The sequence below is a fragment of the Bacillus rossius genome, chromosome 3 (genome assembly GCF_032445375.1).
Source record: "Bacillus rossius redtenbacheri isolate Brsri chromosome 3, Brsri_v3, whole genome shotgun sequence".
NCBI lineage: Eukaryota > Metazoa > Arthropoda > Insecta > Phasmatodea > Bacillidae > Bacillus > Bacillus rossius.
This window is the reverse complement of record NC_086332.1, coordinates 79,779,091-79,795,795: the sequence shown is the minus strand read 5'-3', so window position 1 is coordinate 79,795,795 and position 16,705 is coordinate 79,779,091. Positions and strand designations below refer to the sequence as shown.

The following is a 16,705-nucleotide window of genomic DNA, read 5'->3' as shown; positions in this document are numbered from 1 at the left end:
CTGATGACTGGAAATACCAGTGCATTCTATGGCGACCGTCTCCCGAAGAAAGTGTCCATGTTTATCAACTGAAGACTGTCACATATGGTTTAGCATCTTCTCCTTACCAAGCTTTGAGAACCTTGCAGCAATTGGCCTTGGACGAAGCCCAGCAATATCCTCAGGCATCAAAAACATTGTTAAGAGATGTGTTTGTAGATGACATTGTAACAGGAGCAAATTCTGTAGAAGAGGCAGTGCAACTTAAGTGTGAACTCGTGGACTTGTTAGCTCAAGGAGGATTTGAGTTACGTAAATGGTCATCCAACAATTCCAGTGTGTTGGAGGATATGCCTGTAGCACATTGCGAGACTCTCAGAAGCTTTGATCAAGACACAAGTCCAGCAGTTAAGGTTCTGGGCATTCATTGGTGTCCCATCACTGACGAGTTTATGTACCACATCAATGTACCCCATCTATCTGTCACAAAACGAGGAATTCTCTCCACCATTGCTAGGTTGTTTGATCCATGTGGATGGGTGTCCCCAGTTATAGTTTGGGTTAAAATATTGCTCCAGACTCTTTGGACACTGGGATTAGAATGGGATCAGCCAGTCACTGCAGAGGTTGCTCAACAGTGGTTACACTTCAGAACATCATTGTTTTCCCTGACTTATGTAAGGATTCCACGATATATATATTTTCTGGATGCCTGCTGCATTCAGTTTCACGGATTTTGTGATGCCTCTGAAAAGGCATATGCTGCAGTGATTTATGTAAGACTTGTGGACAAAACTGGTATGGTCTCAACCCATCTAGTAATCGCCAAGTCAAAGGTGGCACCACTAAAGACATTGTCCATCCCCAGACTTGAGTTATTGGGTGCTATGCTGCTTGCTAAATTGTGGTTATATGTGAACACATTGTTTGAGAGCAGATTGGACAATTTTACTATGTGCATGTGGTCAGATTCAACGACTGTGTTGTCATGGCTTAAATCATCTCCTCACAAGTTTAAGGCCTTTGTAGCAAACCGTGTGTCCGAGATTCAAGCTATCACACCCCCAGGAATTTGGCGCTATGTTCCCTCAGTGTGCAACCCAGCTGACTTAGCATCCCGAGGTGTTTATCCTGATCAATTGATTGAGAGTTCTCTGTGGTTTCATGGTCCAGATTGGTTGGTAGATTCAGACACAGAATGGCCTGTAAACAACATTGAGGTATCACCTTTCCTAGAGCTTCCAGAATGCAAGCCGGTGCAAAGTCAGGCCCTTGCAGTGCAAGAGGACAGACAAAATGAATTGGTGAAATTGTTGGAAACATTTTCATCATTTTCAAAACTTAAGCGAGTAACAGCATGGATACTCAGAGCCAAAAGTGTATTCTCAAAACTCCCGCATTGTGATTCTAAGATATTGAAGTGTGAGGAGATGCAGTCTGCACTGATGTTTTGGATCCATGTAGTGCAACATCAGTATTTTATGAAAGAAATCAAACTCCTGAAGCGCAATGAATGTTCCAGTAATTTGCGGAGTTTGTATCCATTTATTGACTCCCTCGGAATTGTCAGGGTGGGCGGACGTTTGCAATATGCTTGTTTGCCTGAAAGTACCAAACACCCAGTATTGCTTCCAGGAAAATGTCATCTTTCAAAGCTTATTGTAACCTTTTACCATGTCACATATCTCCATGCAGGACCTCAAGCTACTCAATCTCTCATTCAAAGGCAGTTTTGGATTGTGGGTGCTCTACATCTCATTCGGCACTGTATTCATCGGTGTATCTCATGTTTCAGGTTGACTGTAAGGTCTCCTGCACCTCTAATGGGGAATCTCCCAAGTGTAAGATTCTCACAAGTGCGTCCTTTTCTGAAGGTTGGTGTGGACTTTGCTGGACCCTTTTCTTCTAAGACCACCAAAACACGTAAAGCCCCAATCAGTAAAAGTTATCTTTGTTTGTTTGTGTGTATGTCAAGTAAGGCAACACATTTGGAGGTTGTGTCCTCACTATGTACAGAAGCATTTCTAGCTGCTCTAAAAAGATTTGTATCTCTGAGAGGAATACCATCTGACATACATTCAGATCAAGGTAAAAACTTTATTGGTGCTGACAGACACATGAAAGAAATTCGTCAAGCCTTGTTTACTGAGCCTGCCTGGCAGATGCTGCAAGATCACCTAGCTGACCTCAACATTGTGTGGCACTTCAATCCTCCCGCTGGCCCACAGTTTGGAGGTCTATGGGAGGCAGCTGTCAAGTCGGCAAAGGTGCACATGAAAAGAGTTATTGGCAATCAAATACTCACATTTGAAGAACTGACCACACTCTTTACTGAAATCTCAGCAATTTTAAACTCAAGACCATTGTGCCCTTTGTCAACAGATCCCTCAGAATTTGATGTTTTGACTCCTGGACATTTTTTGATTGGTGCTCCTCTTGTTGGCATACCGGAACAGGATCTATCCCACCTTTTGGAGAATCGTTTGGATAGATGGCAGCTCATCACCAAACTGAAGCAGTGCATCTGGAAACGCTGGAGCACCGAGTATCTCCACACGCTCCATCAAAGGACAAAGTGGAATACTGCAGTACCCAATGTTAAGGAGAATGCATTAGTGTTAGTGAAGGACTCGAACTTGCCACCCTTGAAATGGAGAACTGCCAGAGTTATCAAAACTCACCCGGGTAGAGATGGTGTTGTAAGAGTTGTCACACTGAGAACCTCTACTGGTGAAATTGTGAGACCTGTGACAAAAATTTGCCCTTTACCAATCTCCTAAACTTATGGACATAATCAGGAGCTTTTGTGATGTTGGATCTTATTCGTTTTGTGGTTTAGTATCAAGGTTATGTATGAAGTATGGAAAAAAAAATGTCATTTTTTTTGGTGGGCGGTATGTGCACGCATGTGTGAATATTTACAGGACATAGACAATTTTCTCCTTTCTCTTTTCATCATATTGACTTGTTTGTAGTGCTTGGCATTGTGGGAAAACAAACAAGGAGTCTAGCAAGATGGCGGTTTGAGTTAGTGGTTTGTAATTAGTTGTGGTGAAAATAAAATACATTATCCGGCAATAGATGTTGTTGAGTTTATACATCAAAACAGGCACTTTAAAACATAATTTAAACACTTTCAAGAGATGGTGCTACGAAGTACAAACATTACAGAAAAAAATACAGTAAGTTAACACGTACTTTCGTGCAGTTGATACTGGCTTTTTCAACATTTATGCAAATGTGTTACTTTGCAGCATTTCAAGTATCCTCATGCTATAATAAACATAAAATGCTATCAACTAAATATTTGATGTTCGTGAGTGGCTTGTTCTGGTTTCTTCCCTTTGTTTTAACTAATGACTACATATTTAAAACAAACACATGACAAGAAAACGTTATAGTATAATCAATTATGGGGAGACTGTAAATGTATATACTAATATTAACTAGTACGAATGATTCTTGCAAGAACGATTTGAGGAACAAGTTACACAAAAGAAATTAAAATGAGAAAAAAAAAACCAACAATCGTCATCCACTTTCTCATGACACAGAGAAAATGTTTAATTTGTAAATAAAGTTGGTAATAAATTATTATTATTATTATTGGCAGACAATTCCTTTCTTGCAGCCTAAACACATTCTAGGCACAGGACTAATTTACCCCTTCTGCTGTCAACCTTACTTGTAGTTAGCTTGTATATGAAGACTTAACATAGTTACGGCCAGTAATTTTTTCAAATGTTTATTTAAGAGTGTTTAGATAAACTGGAATGAATGGTCTATAACTATATGCACAGTCATGACTCAATATATAAGCACCAAATCACCAACTGGTTTGACAGGTTTTATTAAAAAAAGATGATGTACAGCACACATCTACACATAATTTTGGAAAAAATGTCCTATATATGGTAAAGAAACTTTTAAAATTTTTTATCATGACCAAGCATAAAGACAAATATGTAACAAGATACAAACTCCAATAATTGAAAAATTATAAGTTAATTTGGGCTGTGTAGAATGTTTATTGCCATTTTCCAGCCTGACTCATTATCTTACAATGAACTTTAAACAAGTATCAAAGTTATACAGTCTATACAATCTTGTAGGTCTTGCCTGCGGACATCTGTGCCATGCAAAACCCTGTTTATTTTTGGTGTGCTTCAGAACTTGAATGCAGCGGAGTCCTGCTTCTTGCCAGAGCATGAGAAGAGGCAGCTGGTGAAGCAGCTAAAAAACATATTCGTGGACGGCAACTCAAAGGAAGAAGCAACACAGGACTTGCCATTCAAGGCGACGGCTCACACAAGACTTGATCTTACTTATGCACTGAACTAAAAATTAAATTAAATTTTTTTATCAGCATTGAAATCTATTCCACAAAGTTTTTTGAACCATGATTACAATGCTGAAAGATTTTTTTTACGTGAAATTCATTTTTAACAAACACATTAGGTCAAGACTTCTGAATGTATAAAAAATGAGTCCCGAATTAAATTATTTACTTACTTTTGTTTACTACTAAAATAAAAGTACAGTAATAGGGATGGACATTAACAAAGAATCACAGGTTTAAATTATTAGAATCTGTATTTTATTATTAAAATGGATGTTTTTTGATTAAAAAAAAATAAACATTTTACATATTTCATACACAACCAGACATACACAAAAATGAGAATACTTAATAAGATGTATTTTAAAAATGCTACCATTAATCCAAACAGGATATAGTGATTTGCAAAACTACTTTCATATTAAAATAATTAATAGAAAATATCCTAATCATGAATTCAAGTAGAAAATATGGGAAGCCTACAACTCACGTAGTTTCGGTTCCCTGCAAGAATTTCCGAAGATTTCAGAAGTTTTGCGTTTTGGTATTAACGCCACTTCAGCTGCTAAATCAGAAGTTTCCAATGAAAACAAGCATGTTGTGACTGACATGACCTAACCTAACCCTTAGATTTTTTTAATTTCAATTTTTGAGAGAAATCCGAAGTTGCACGAACGTGGTAGGGAACCGAAACTACGTGAGTTGTAGGCTACCGTAGAAAATATGTGAAGTTTATTATTGTTCAGAACCAAAGGAATAAACCTGACTGAATAATGGCCACAATGCAGAAAGCTTAGCTATGAAAGTAAATAAAATATAAATAACACTTTTTATGTTGTCTGCCGTGCAAATGAATTCAGTTAAAGTCTTTGTTTCCATTAAGCTGAAACTGTCAAAAACTGAAATAAATAACTGAAAAGAACGCACTTTACGTACATCTGAGTTGATGGAACGTAACAACGAATGTGCGGTCGCCTACTGGTAAGAGCTAACAACACACTGGGTTTTCTCACAGAAATTCAAAGCTGTCTGGTATTAACCTCTAGCTTATTACATTAAATTGAAGACAAGACCAGCCACTTGCACAGCCCACACCAATAGCGTAAGTAGTACACGGGTTTGCACGACAGCGGTGCCGGTGCCTCTCATGCCCCCTGGAGCCACCTGACCTGGGTGGCGGGCCCGTAGCCCTTCTCGTTGCGGGCGGCGATGCGGAAGATGATGGCCGGCTTGGTGGTCTTGTCGATGTGGGCCGCGGACAGCGAGGCGGAGGTCACGGTGCACTGGTTGGTCGGTCCGCTGTACACCCGCACGAACGCCAGCTGGCTCGCAGCGGTCGCCACGGGCTTCTGCTCGCTCTGCAGGAGGAACACACGCCACATGAATGCAGCCTTACCACAACTCTCCAGCATTTACACATAACACATCAAGGGCCCACATATCTGGGCACACATACGGTTTGCAGAGCTTCAGAATAAACCACGTGATCTAAAAACTACCCAAGATATCCGAATGGGGTCTGTTTACGAAAATCATTTAAGAGAGTGCTGAGGGCTGATGAGTAGTTCTGTTTCTGTATTTCATTTTTTAAATTTATTTTAAGGAGGGTGAAAAGGGATCAAACTCATGTTTTCAGAATAATTTGTAGATGAAATGAAAGCACTCAAGGGTCTCACAGTACAACTTTATCTTAATTTCTTCACCATCTAATCTTAGGGTTACCGCTAAATAAAAGACAATACCGCACTAGAAGCACCAGCAAGCATCGCACTTATCATCCAGCATCATTAACACAGACACACACCTGACTAGGTGGGGCCCTTAACGTGACTATCTAGAGATAAAAAATGTTGTCAAACTCCCTTGAAGGAGCTGCATCAAAAAATGCTAAAATGCTGGGAACACCATCAATTATATTGACATGGTCTAAACCCAAAGCCAAGTAGTGGTAAGTGCAAATGTATTTTGTTTTAATTCCCACCTTCATACAACCTATCACAAACATTAAAATTGACAGTGAAGAGAAAATTGCTGATGCATGCATCAAGATTACCATTTTTAGATAGCTGGAAAAGGAAGGGGGACGGGGGGGAAAGGTTGATAATTTCCATTACATTATTAAAACCTAAAATAAAATAATTAAAAAAGGTTTCCAGGTACTTTGCTACACCTAGTAGTATCTTTAAATTTTAACTAAAATTAAATCAACATTGACTTTAATTCATAGTGCATTCCACCTAACTGCCATTCCACCAACAAAGAAACAAACTATTATATTACCTTTCTTACCTTACAAATATTCCAACTAACAACATACTGAAAAAAGCAGTTATATAATATATTTTCACACATTTTTGAGTGAAAGAAAACACTTGAGCAAGAATTCAGAAGTGTTCAGAATATGGAATGCCTGGACTATAGTCAGCAAAATAAACCTCAGCTAGTAATGCACAAATATGGAAGTGTTGGATGCAAATGCTATTACCCTATAAATAGTTGGTTTATGGTAACATGAACACTTTAAAATCCCTTTTTGGTGATTTCTTTCAGTCAATAACTCTTATAGATAAGACACTTCTTGACAAAAATATTTAATCAATTGGAACCAAAACACATCTAGCTATATTTGAAATCATTTTTGAGCAGGGCAGGGATGCTTTAAAAAGTATGTTTATTTCAAAAGTTAGATAAGCAGAAATGGAATAAGTATACACTACGTACAAGTTATCTAAAAACCTTGGTGAATATTGCAAATGGCATTCAAAAAAGGGAAGAGGATGATAGTTAATGCAAATAAATATTTCTTAAATGGTCAGAGTCCCTCAACTAATAATATTAGTGGAAAATATATGCTGGCAGTAGTATCTGCCACTCTTGTTCAAGAGCAGATTAAAAGACTGGCAAGTGTATGGACATGCTATGTAGGCCCGAATTCAGAGTTGACCTTCGAAAGCGCATCCAACTCTCATTCATCGGGCAGACTCTCCACCTCTCATACTTCAAAAACGCCTTTCGAATGACTGCCAGCTGAAAGCTTGTTCCCATCCACTTTCAGTGAAGATCTGGCAACATGGCACAAAAATTTTCTTAGATCAAGTACTTGGAGTGTGTGTGGAAAAGCGCCCTATTTCATTTTGATTGTCTTTTGTTTGCTCTCCCGCTGAAAATAATATTTTGTTTGGATTGGACACGAGGTTAGGGATACCAGACACTGATAATAAAAAAGGACGACATTCATTTCGCAAAAGGAGGACATTTCACTAAAAAGGAGGACAATATATATTTTTTTAAAAAAGCCATGAACTAATTACAATGGAGTACGATATTTTACAATGTTTTGGCATTTGATACAGTTTCAGTATAAAGAATCAAACAAACTACGCATATACAGCATTATAAAAACACGTGCTTCTGCATGTGCTGCTACCTGTCAAGCTGTCATAGAACTATTTACTAGTGGGATGACTCTGCGGACAGCGCGCGCTTTGCCCAGAGTGTAACTGCAGGAATTATCTCACTTTATAAAAAAGCCGGACATTTTGGAGCATTAAGGAAAATCCGGTCGGACGCAAAAAAATACATAAAAAGGAGGGCATGTCCTCCTTTTGCCGGATGTCTGGTAACCCTACGACGAGGTTGAGAAATTTTCTTAAGATGGATACGTTGCCTAAAATTATAGTGTTTTCTCGAGATGAAAAAGCGATTATTTTTGATCTCGTGAGAAAGCACAAAACCGTAATCGAAAACAAAACAAAAAAAAAGAGATGCAGTTTCTTACAGAGAAAAAAAAATTTGTGTTTCGAACTCTTGATCCCGACAAAAATCAAACGGGTCTGCTAAATTTCTTATATACCTTCGCGGAACTGGATTTTCATTTTTAAGATCATCAAAAAATTCAAAAACCTCGTCAATGTGATTTGGAAATTCATCCAAATCTTCTGCCATCGCTACAAAACACGTGTCTGATGCACACTTTGTGGGCGAAACGATTTCTTTAAAAACGCATATTTAATTCCAAAACATATTTTACATATCTGCCATATGACAAAAATGTTTTAAACAATTACAAACATACATGAACACGTTTTTATGTGGGAATTATATATTAAAACCATCAACTGCTCCGCCGATTTTCAACTGAACAGGCATTCGAATGAGCTTCAGACCACATTCACTTTCAAGTGGTTGGCTCTCCTTATCCAGCAGTCAACCAACCACTGAAAAACGTCTCTGCCGAGCAGCTTCAATGGAAAAGCCTTTCGGTGTGTGGATAACTGTCGAAAGAGCTCTCTGAATTCGGCCCGTAGTCTACATGCTGGGGAAATAAACTCACATTCATGCCTGAACTTGCAAAATAATAGAAACTCAAGAATTTTTTGCTTATATCAAGGCTGACAATAGTGTAAGAGATTTTAAACACATATTGTTTCATTCAATAAATATATGCATTTGTACATATTTACCTTAATATTTTTCTACTACTACATAAGTAGCGACTGGAAAAATTAGCATCTTGTTCTAGATCCCCCCCCCCCCCCCCAACCACTTTTTTTCTAATTTACATTTTAAATACAATTTTTTGCTAATATCAGACATACATGCTATTTTAACTAACTTTTGACAAAAATGCCCTTTTTTTGGTTGAATTACATAGTTAAAAATGTTTATGTGTAAAACAATTATCCTAATAAAATGCCACACAACTGCTGCACTTTTATTAATTGAATATTTTAAAAATCAATATATCTAATAAATGTAAGTGTGGTTTGTCCTTGCATGCTGCTATAACTCCGCTACCCACCCCCTCAAACCCTTCGGGGTTCTATGGTGTGGTAGCCCTCCATCCCCTATCCAAGAAGAAGGTTTTAGTTTGGAACGCAGGGGTTGGGTTTGAAGATATGGGTGTCAAAAGAAAGTATCACATCAATGGACTTCTTATGGAAGTTGGTGAAGCAGCTGGGAATCAAGTGCCGAAGTGGCCAAGACTGACCAAAATGTTCCTGATTATACAAAATGTTCCAGCATGTTCAGGAATGTTCTAGAAACCAGATATGGAAAGCCAGAATTTTCTGGAAAATTCTATAATGTTTCATTATACAATTGTGTGTATATGTTCCATCTCAGAAAAGTATATATATAGGTAATGGCGAAACACACGGTTCTATATACTTTTGGAAATTAATTAGAACAGATCAAGGAAAAGTGAAAATGACATTATAACATTGTTAATAGAATGTCAAAAACAAGCTAATGATTTCATCATGGATCATGCGAACAGAGGTAATGGTGAAGTAATCTATTTGGATGCACCAGAAGGTACTGGGAAGATATTTTTGATAAATTTAATACTGGCTGAAATATGTGCCAAAAAGAGATTGCGCTTGCATTGGCATCATCTGGAATCACGTCAACATTAACACAAGGAAAATGAACTGCTCATTTTGCTTTGAAACTGCCATTAAATGTTGCAGAATGAGAATTTCCTGTTTATAATTCATCAAGAGCATGTGGGTGAGGTCAATGTTTGAAACAGTGTAAAGTAATCATTTGGGACGAATGTACAATGGCTCATAAAAAGTCATTTGAAGCGTTAGATTGACACTACTGTAAAATTTCTGATGTAATTCAGAATTAATGGGAGGCGGCTTAGTTATACTTTCTGGAGATTTTCAGCAAACGCTTCCAGTTCTTCCAAAATAAACCCCAACAGATGATACCAATGCTTGTTTGAAGCAATCATTTCTTTGGCCTTGAGTGAAGAAAGTTCAATTAAGAACAAATATGACAGTTCAACTTCCCAATGATGAAGAAGCGAGACATTTTGCAGAAAAACTTTTAAAAATTGAAGGCACTCATCCAATTGATTATGTAACTGGCCAAATTGAACTTACAAATGATTTATATAATATCTTTAACAGTCCAGATTAATTAATAGATAAATTTTATCCCAACATTGTTCAAAGTTACAAATTCAAATTGTTTTTGTTTATTTAAAGAGCTATTTAGCAGCACAAAATGAAGTGTTTGACAATATTAATTAAAAATTCAAAATATATCCCTGGAGAGGAAAGAATATATAAATCAATTAATTCAATGGTTGATAAAAATGAATGTGTTAATTTTCCCACCAAATTTTTGAATTCAATGCAAGTGCCAGGAATGCCTTTGCATTGTTTAAGATTAAAAATAGGATCACCAATTATTTTCATAAAAAATTTAGATTCACTAAGATTATGTAATGGAACAAGAATGACAGTGAAACAGTTATCAAACAATATAATTCAAGCAAAAATAAATTCACGAAAAGATAAAGGAAAAATTGCTTTTATTCCAAGGATTCCGCTCATATCCACTGAACTGCTGTTTCGATTCAAGACAGAAATTTCCAGTAAGATTAGTATTTAGTATGACTTTAAATAATACCCAAGGAAAAAACATTAGGATATTGTGGTATTAATTTAAAAGAATCATGCTTTTCTCAGTCAGTTATATATAGTTCTAAAGCAGGAAACCAAAAAAAAAAAACTATACATTACTCACCAAATAATACAATAACAACTTTAGTTCACAAGCAAATATTATAATAGAATAAGTCAATATAATTAATATGATATAAAGTGAAAACAAAATTAAATACAGAGCAGAGTTTTCTTTCACTAAATTAAATACAATTGTAATGAGAATATGATGATTTAGTTTAGCTTTATAATTTCTATATTTAAAGGTTAATTTTTTAAATTCACATTTGATGGGAGCTGGGTGGCTTTTTTCCAAACGAAGCGAGGGTAGATCCAGCTACTTTTGTTATAAAACGTATCATGTCAGACTTGAAAAGGAACAACGCTGTCTTGTATACTTTCCGTTACCTGGGCCATCTCTCCAACAACCTAATACATACTGCTACTATATTTAAAATATGCAGTTTGGGACAAATTCACAATTCCCAATTATTATTATTATTTTTAATTTTTAGTGCATGTTTGTCACCTAACCATTTGCCATAGATTTCATTCTAGTCTTCTGGACAAAATGCAGGGTTGGGGCCCTGGGCCATTAACTTTCACTGTGTCTAATATTTCAGAGAGGGAGCCTGTGAGGTATCGAATTACTCCCCCCCGCCCCCAGAAAAAAAGGGGTTCAGGGGGATACCCCAAAAATTTTTAAAAATTGAATCTTTAAAAATCAAAGTTTATAAAACAACTTGGAACCTAAACTTCAAAACTGATTTTGCCAATTTATCAAAAGAAATTCTGATAGTACATGTGCATTGGTAATAAAATGGCCGGTGCGAGGTCCTGAGTGGTTGCCCGGCTTGCCCCTGGAGCTGCTCCTGATGAAAGGTGTGTATGGTTGGCTGATAGGATGGAACCAAAACAACCTGCACAGTTCTGCATTTTTATTTAGCGTGGGTGCCAAGGAAACCACAGCAGTTTTACAGGTTCTTGGCATTCCCTCAGATGTTTATACTTTACTACTTTTCCCAATTTGCAAGTTTCTGTCTATCGTTCTCCACACTTGTTTTCGAGACCAGCTTGCTTCGTGTCTTGAAGGCGTAACCAAGTTACATGCATACACATAAGCCCAACCCAATCAACCTAATTGATTTGTGAATTACAATAAATTAAACCTAAACTTAATGTTTGCTAGCATATTGTACCTACTCCCAATTTTTTTTTCCGCCAAATTTTTTAAATAAAATAAGCATACAAACTTTTTTTGTGTTTTTAAACTAGAAAGGACCTGATCAAAATTTGTTGTACAAATCTAAAATGGAGTGTTATTTATAAGTATTATTTATTATTTTACAATATTTAGATAAAAATATTCAGTGTCCAGACATCAAAAAAGTTAGTATTGAGTTTTAAATAAGTTGCTTGGAAAAACAAGTATCACAATAATAAATGCTTGTTTATACAACTATAGATGCTAATCTTGGAAAAGCAAATTTTAATTGTTCTAGCCCCTATAATAAGGTGCTAAATGGTAGTGATTACTAAAGTGTATGATCATATGGCTAACACCCCGGCATTACTGTAATTTATGGGCACTGAGTCAGAACCCAAGTGGTTTCCAGACCACTTTAATCTTGAAAGTTCCATTACCTTAGGCCTCTGTGCAATGTGAAACATGTACCATCAATAATTTACTGTTACATATAGCAAATGTGTTGTTATACCAGCTATATACGTATACACACTACAGAATGTCTACAAATACCTGGGAATCAATTTCATTTTTTTCCGACGACCTTTAAATGAAATTTTGTTAAACATAATTTTACATCACAATGTAAATTTTTATATCCATAATAAGCAAAATTAAACATGAGCAAATGTAATACAAAATAGTTCTACTGTACACTGGAACAAAGATTTATGATTTAAGTAGACAGCTTTCAAGTATTTATATTTAATGCTCAACTATTAACACGAGGCTTCAAAGAAAACCAATGTGCAGACTTCAGCACCAAAGGTTCACTTCAGAGCTTTTGTGACCAGTTCTTTACTTTTAAGTAACTTTCATAACACCCTGCACTACAGCTGTTTAAAGCAATCGGAAAAGCCACAACGCACGCCGGCAACCAACCTGGTTCTGAGAGCTGCGGATGGCGAGGTACACGGAGTACTCCAGGATCTCCCCGGATGTGCTGGACGGGGGCTCCCACGACAGGTGTGCACCTTCCAGGGACTTTGTGATCTTGATGGCGGACGGGGCGCCCGGAAACCCAGGCACGCACGTCTTGAACGCAGACAGCTGGACCAACACACCCTGCTCATGTAATTTCCGACACTGAATACAACTGTGTTGTTACCACCTGATGGTAAATTATCCTGGAGTTTATTTTATAATGTTTGGAAAATTTGTGAAAATTATATTTCATTATTTATTAATGATTTGAATTACCATGGGAAACTAAGATTATTAGCTCATAAATGAATTTATATAAAAATGTATAACAAAAATCTGTAGGATTTAAGATTAAAAATTTTTGTGCGACTTGAAACGCAACAGATCTAACAAGTATTTAAATTGGCACCAATCTTATCATGCATGCAAATAATATGAGGAAAAATACCCTCCAGAGATAACAAAATGTAGAGGTCATGTAACTTTCAAGTAACATGTTCCAGAACACTCTTACGATTTGCAAAACTTAATTCCAAGCTAACTAATTAGATGAACTAGATTGGCTTATGGTTGCATGCTGGGTTACCTGCACACATGATGCTTAAGTACAGAGATGCAAATCTGCAGCCGAAGGGTTTGGTGCGAGGGGTTAACCAACACAAGTCATCCCTGGGCCTATATCTATGTAATAAGCTGAAAATTTTATTAATATTCAAAAAGTTTTCCTTGAAGTATAGTTTAGGAACTATCGTTACATTTATCATACCGGTATCATGAGTTGGATTGCCTTCACAATAAATATCTTATCAATTACAGATGGGAAAGGAAAGGGAAGTGGTCTATGGCTCCCCTCCCTCCGCAGGGACCTTAGTCCTTGCTCTGCCACCTGCACTTTGTACCACATTGCAGAGTTTTAAGATCGTGGAGAGCTACACGACTTACTTCTACACTCTGGCTTTTAATAACTCTCCTCCAGCATTACACAGATGTGTGACACACCCGAACAAATGCTCTATTATCTTTATGAATGGTGACTCCAGCTCTAGTGCTATTGACAGCAAGGTTACATGTAGAATTTTTCCAAAACCAGTTAAGAGCATAAAGTTTTATGAATTAATTCAAGACATGCCCAGGGTGGAGCCACTTGGCCCTATAAACCGGAATGGCTGTAGTTTACACAGTGATGTAGCAGGGGAAAGGGAGGTACAACAGCATTAGCAACGACAGAGCGCCAATCTTTCGACTTATTTTGTATGCTTTCCTGAGGTTGGTCAACTGCAAGGTCTTCTCAGTTCTCTCTTAAAACTTATAGAGTGATTAAAAACCCCGTGGTCATTGGCAAATTTTCTCTCGTTCAGTAGAAAAAAATATCACAATATCAGAAGTCACTGAGTGTATTTAACATATTTACTAGTGTTACCATACATGATGTATTGATCAGGTTATGGTTCACCACCAAGTTTCCGCAATGCACAAGTCTTTTTTTTTTTTTTTTAAAGGTTTAATTTTCTTGGTTCTGGTGAATTTTGATGACATTTTCATGCATCTTTTGAATTCCTTATTCATATATTTTCTGGGCTGTAATTGGCAGAAAGCTATTGGTCAGCACTTATAATCAACAGGGGTCTGAAAGTATTTGAAAAATAGTTGAAATACGTGAATAATTTGATATTCATTTCAACATTTTAAATCAAATATATTATATATATAAATAAATATATTTGAATTATTCATTAACAATAGATACACCATGCAGAACTAATTTACAAAAAATTTAATTGAAAAAAAAATGTAAATTTATGAAGCTAAATTGATCTAGAGAGATATGTATATTAGTTTTCTGCAAAATTATACATATATTTTTTATATGTAACAAAAATCTGTGATTATGATTACATTTTTCTAATAAAACACTATTTTTATGTGAATAATCAGTTGGATCAACAAAAAAATATTCAAAATTAAATTTTATTGGTTTAAGAAAACGCATTGCCAGGTTTTCCTGTTTTATTTTACACCTTTCTATTATGATTCCATAAACATTTCTCACTTTTTTTATTTTCCAGTATTTTCAATAAATTTTTCTTAGATTTCTGTGAAGTGTATGAAAAAAAAGGTTTAAAAGGTTAAAAAAAATTGATTAGAAAATTATTCAATATTCAAAAATAATTTGATATTCAATTCAAATTTAAAAAAAAAGTATTCGCAGAAGCCTAATAATCAAAGATCAAAGTCAGGGATCTGTAGGTTAAGTGATGATATGTTCTCCGGCGTGCAGAGCGAGCTCGGAGGCGCGAGCGCTCACCTCGCAGAAGGGCCCACGGCCGCAGGAGTTGACGCCGGCGACTCGGAACTTGTAGGCGGTGCCCGGCTCCAGGCACACGGCCCTCATCTTGCTGTAGTCCGGGCTGTCGCCACCGCCGGCGTCCTCCTCGCCCTCACGCGGCACGAAGTACGAAGTGACCGTGAACTGGGTGCCCTTGATGAGGCCCACGTCGTACCACTGCTCCTTCTTCTTGGCGAGCCCGCGGGTGGGGCTCTCCCTGGTCCCCGGCTTCTGGGTCTGCACAGTCGCACTCGCTACACTGGGGATCATGCAGTCACCTCAAGGGACCATCATGTTTTCACTTTGCAGTAACCATACCATTACAAATATAATCACAACTTTCAAATGATTCATAAATAATATTCAAATCATTAAAATAAAAACAATTCTCATTCAGTACACGCACAACACATCTAAAAATATAGACCATGCTCTGAAGGTATCTTGCATACAATTTTATACAGCACGAAATGTACTTTTTTTTAGGGATTGTAAAATACAATTTTTGGATGGCTACACCTGTGGCTAAAATTTTTTTAAAATTTTTAGTACTTTTTAAAGGATTTAAGACCTCCAAAAAAACAATTTTGAAAAAAATACGTAATTTCTAAGCTTTTTTCCCTCAACCTATACTGAACCAAAGCAATGACAACAGTATTATCTTAGTTGAAACTTTACATGGTTTCTTAACATTCTAGGATATTTGTATTAAGCATCTTTTACTACATGTAATTGTTTACCCTTGAAATACAAACAACTTTGTATTACACAAAAACCATACTTTTGTATTAAACAAATTTTGTTAGTACTATAACTCTGATGTAATTTCTAGGGACTGCGAAAACACTTTCTATAAAAGAGTTTTTTGTATTAATAGGGGTTTTTGTTAATAAGGTTTCACTGTACTACATCCCATAAACAAGTGTACCTACTTTTCTGACAGATTCATCTGAAGCCTTAAACTGTCATTCCACACAAATAGTTACATTAAATAATATAAAGTATTTTGTTTTATAAATAACAAGGCTAGCCAACCATCTACCAGCATTCTTTCGTTCTCAAAAATGATGAGGAATATTCAGCTGCCTACCTAAAAAGGTTGACAGAGTTACCTTTCAGAAAAGTGCACTTGTTCGTGGGATACACTTCATGCATACCTATTTTATTCTTTAAAATGATAATATATTTGAAAAGAGAATATTTTTTAATCTATTAAATATATCATTCTTAACATTCACTAACCAAAACTACATGGGAAGACTTCACAAATAAAACTCTGTAACTCTGAATGTAAGTACCCATTCGGTGATAAAACTCATTGCAAGAAACAATATCAAAACTGGAACCATTTTTCCAGCCTACAAATGATTAAAAAATAATACATAATAATAAAAGTTTTTGTTTGAAGACATGAAGTTAGGCATGTTACATTT

The 16,705-nt window shown here is 36.4% G+C and overlaps 2 protein-coding genes across 9 annotated transcripts in view; one reads left to right on the top strand and one right to left on the bottom strand.

The window, feature by feature from the left end:
* The window catches only part of LOC134530956 (adenosine deaminase-like), a 70,459-nt gene extending 66,059 nt beyond the window's left edge, over nt 1-4,400 (top strand). For all 5 annotated transcript variants that reach the window (XM_063366310.1, XM_063366313.1, XM_063366312.1 and 2 more), the window contains one exon: nt 4,150-4,400. In XM_063366310.1, the coding sequence (XP_063222380.1) occupies nt 4,150-4,320 (171 nt within the window). In that variant the 3' untranslated portion in view covers nt 4,321-4,400. The remainder of the gene's footprint in view (nt 1-4,149) is intronic.
* Nucleotides 4,401-4,553: 153 nt separating this feature from the next.
* LOC134530955 (host cell factor 1-like) overlaps nt 4,554-16,705 on the bottom strand; it is a 28,122-nt gene continuing 15,970 nt past the window's right edge. For all 4 annotated transcript variants that reach the window (XM_063366306.1, XM_063366308.1, XM_063366307.1 and 1 more), the window contains exons 4-6: nt 15,252-15,509; nt 12,905-13,072; nt 4,554-5,676 (exon numbers count right to left, since the gene is read on the bottom strand). In XM_063366306.1, coding sequence (XP_063222376.1) covers nt 5,464-5,676; nt 12,905-13,072; nt 15,252-15,509 — 639 coding nt within the window. In that variant the 3' untranslated portion in view covers nt 4,554-5,463. The remainder of the gene's footprint in view (nt 5,677-12,904; nt 13,073-15,251; nt 15,510-16,705) is intronic.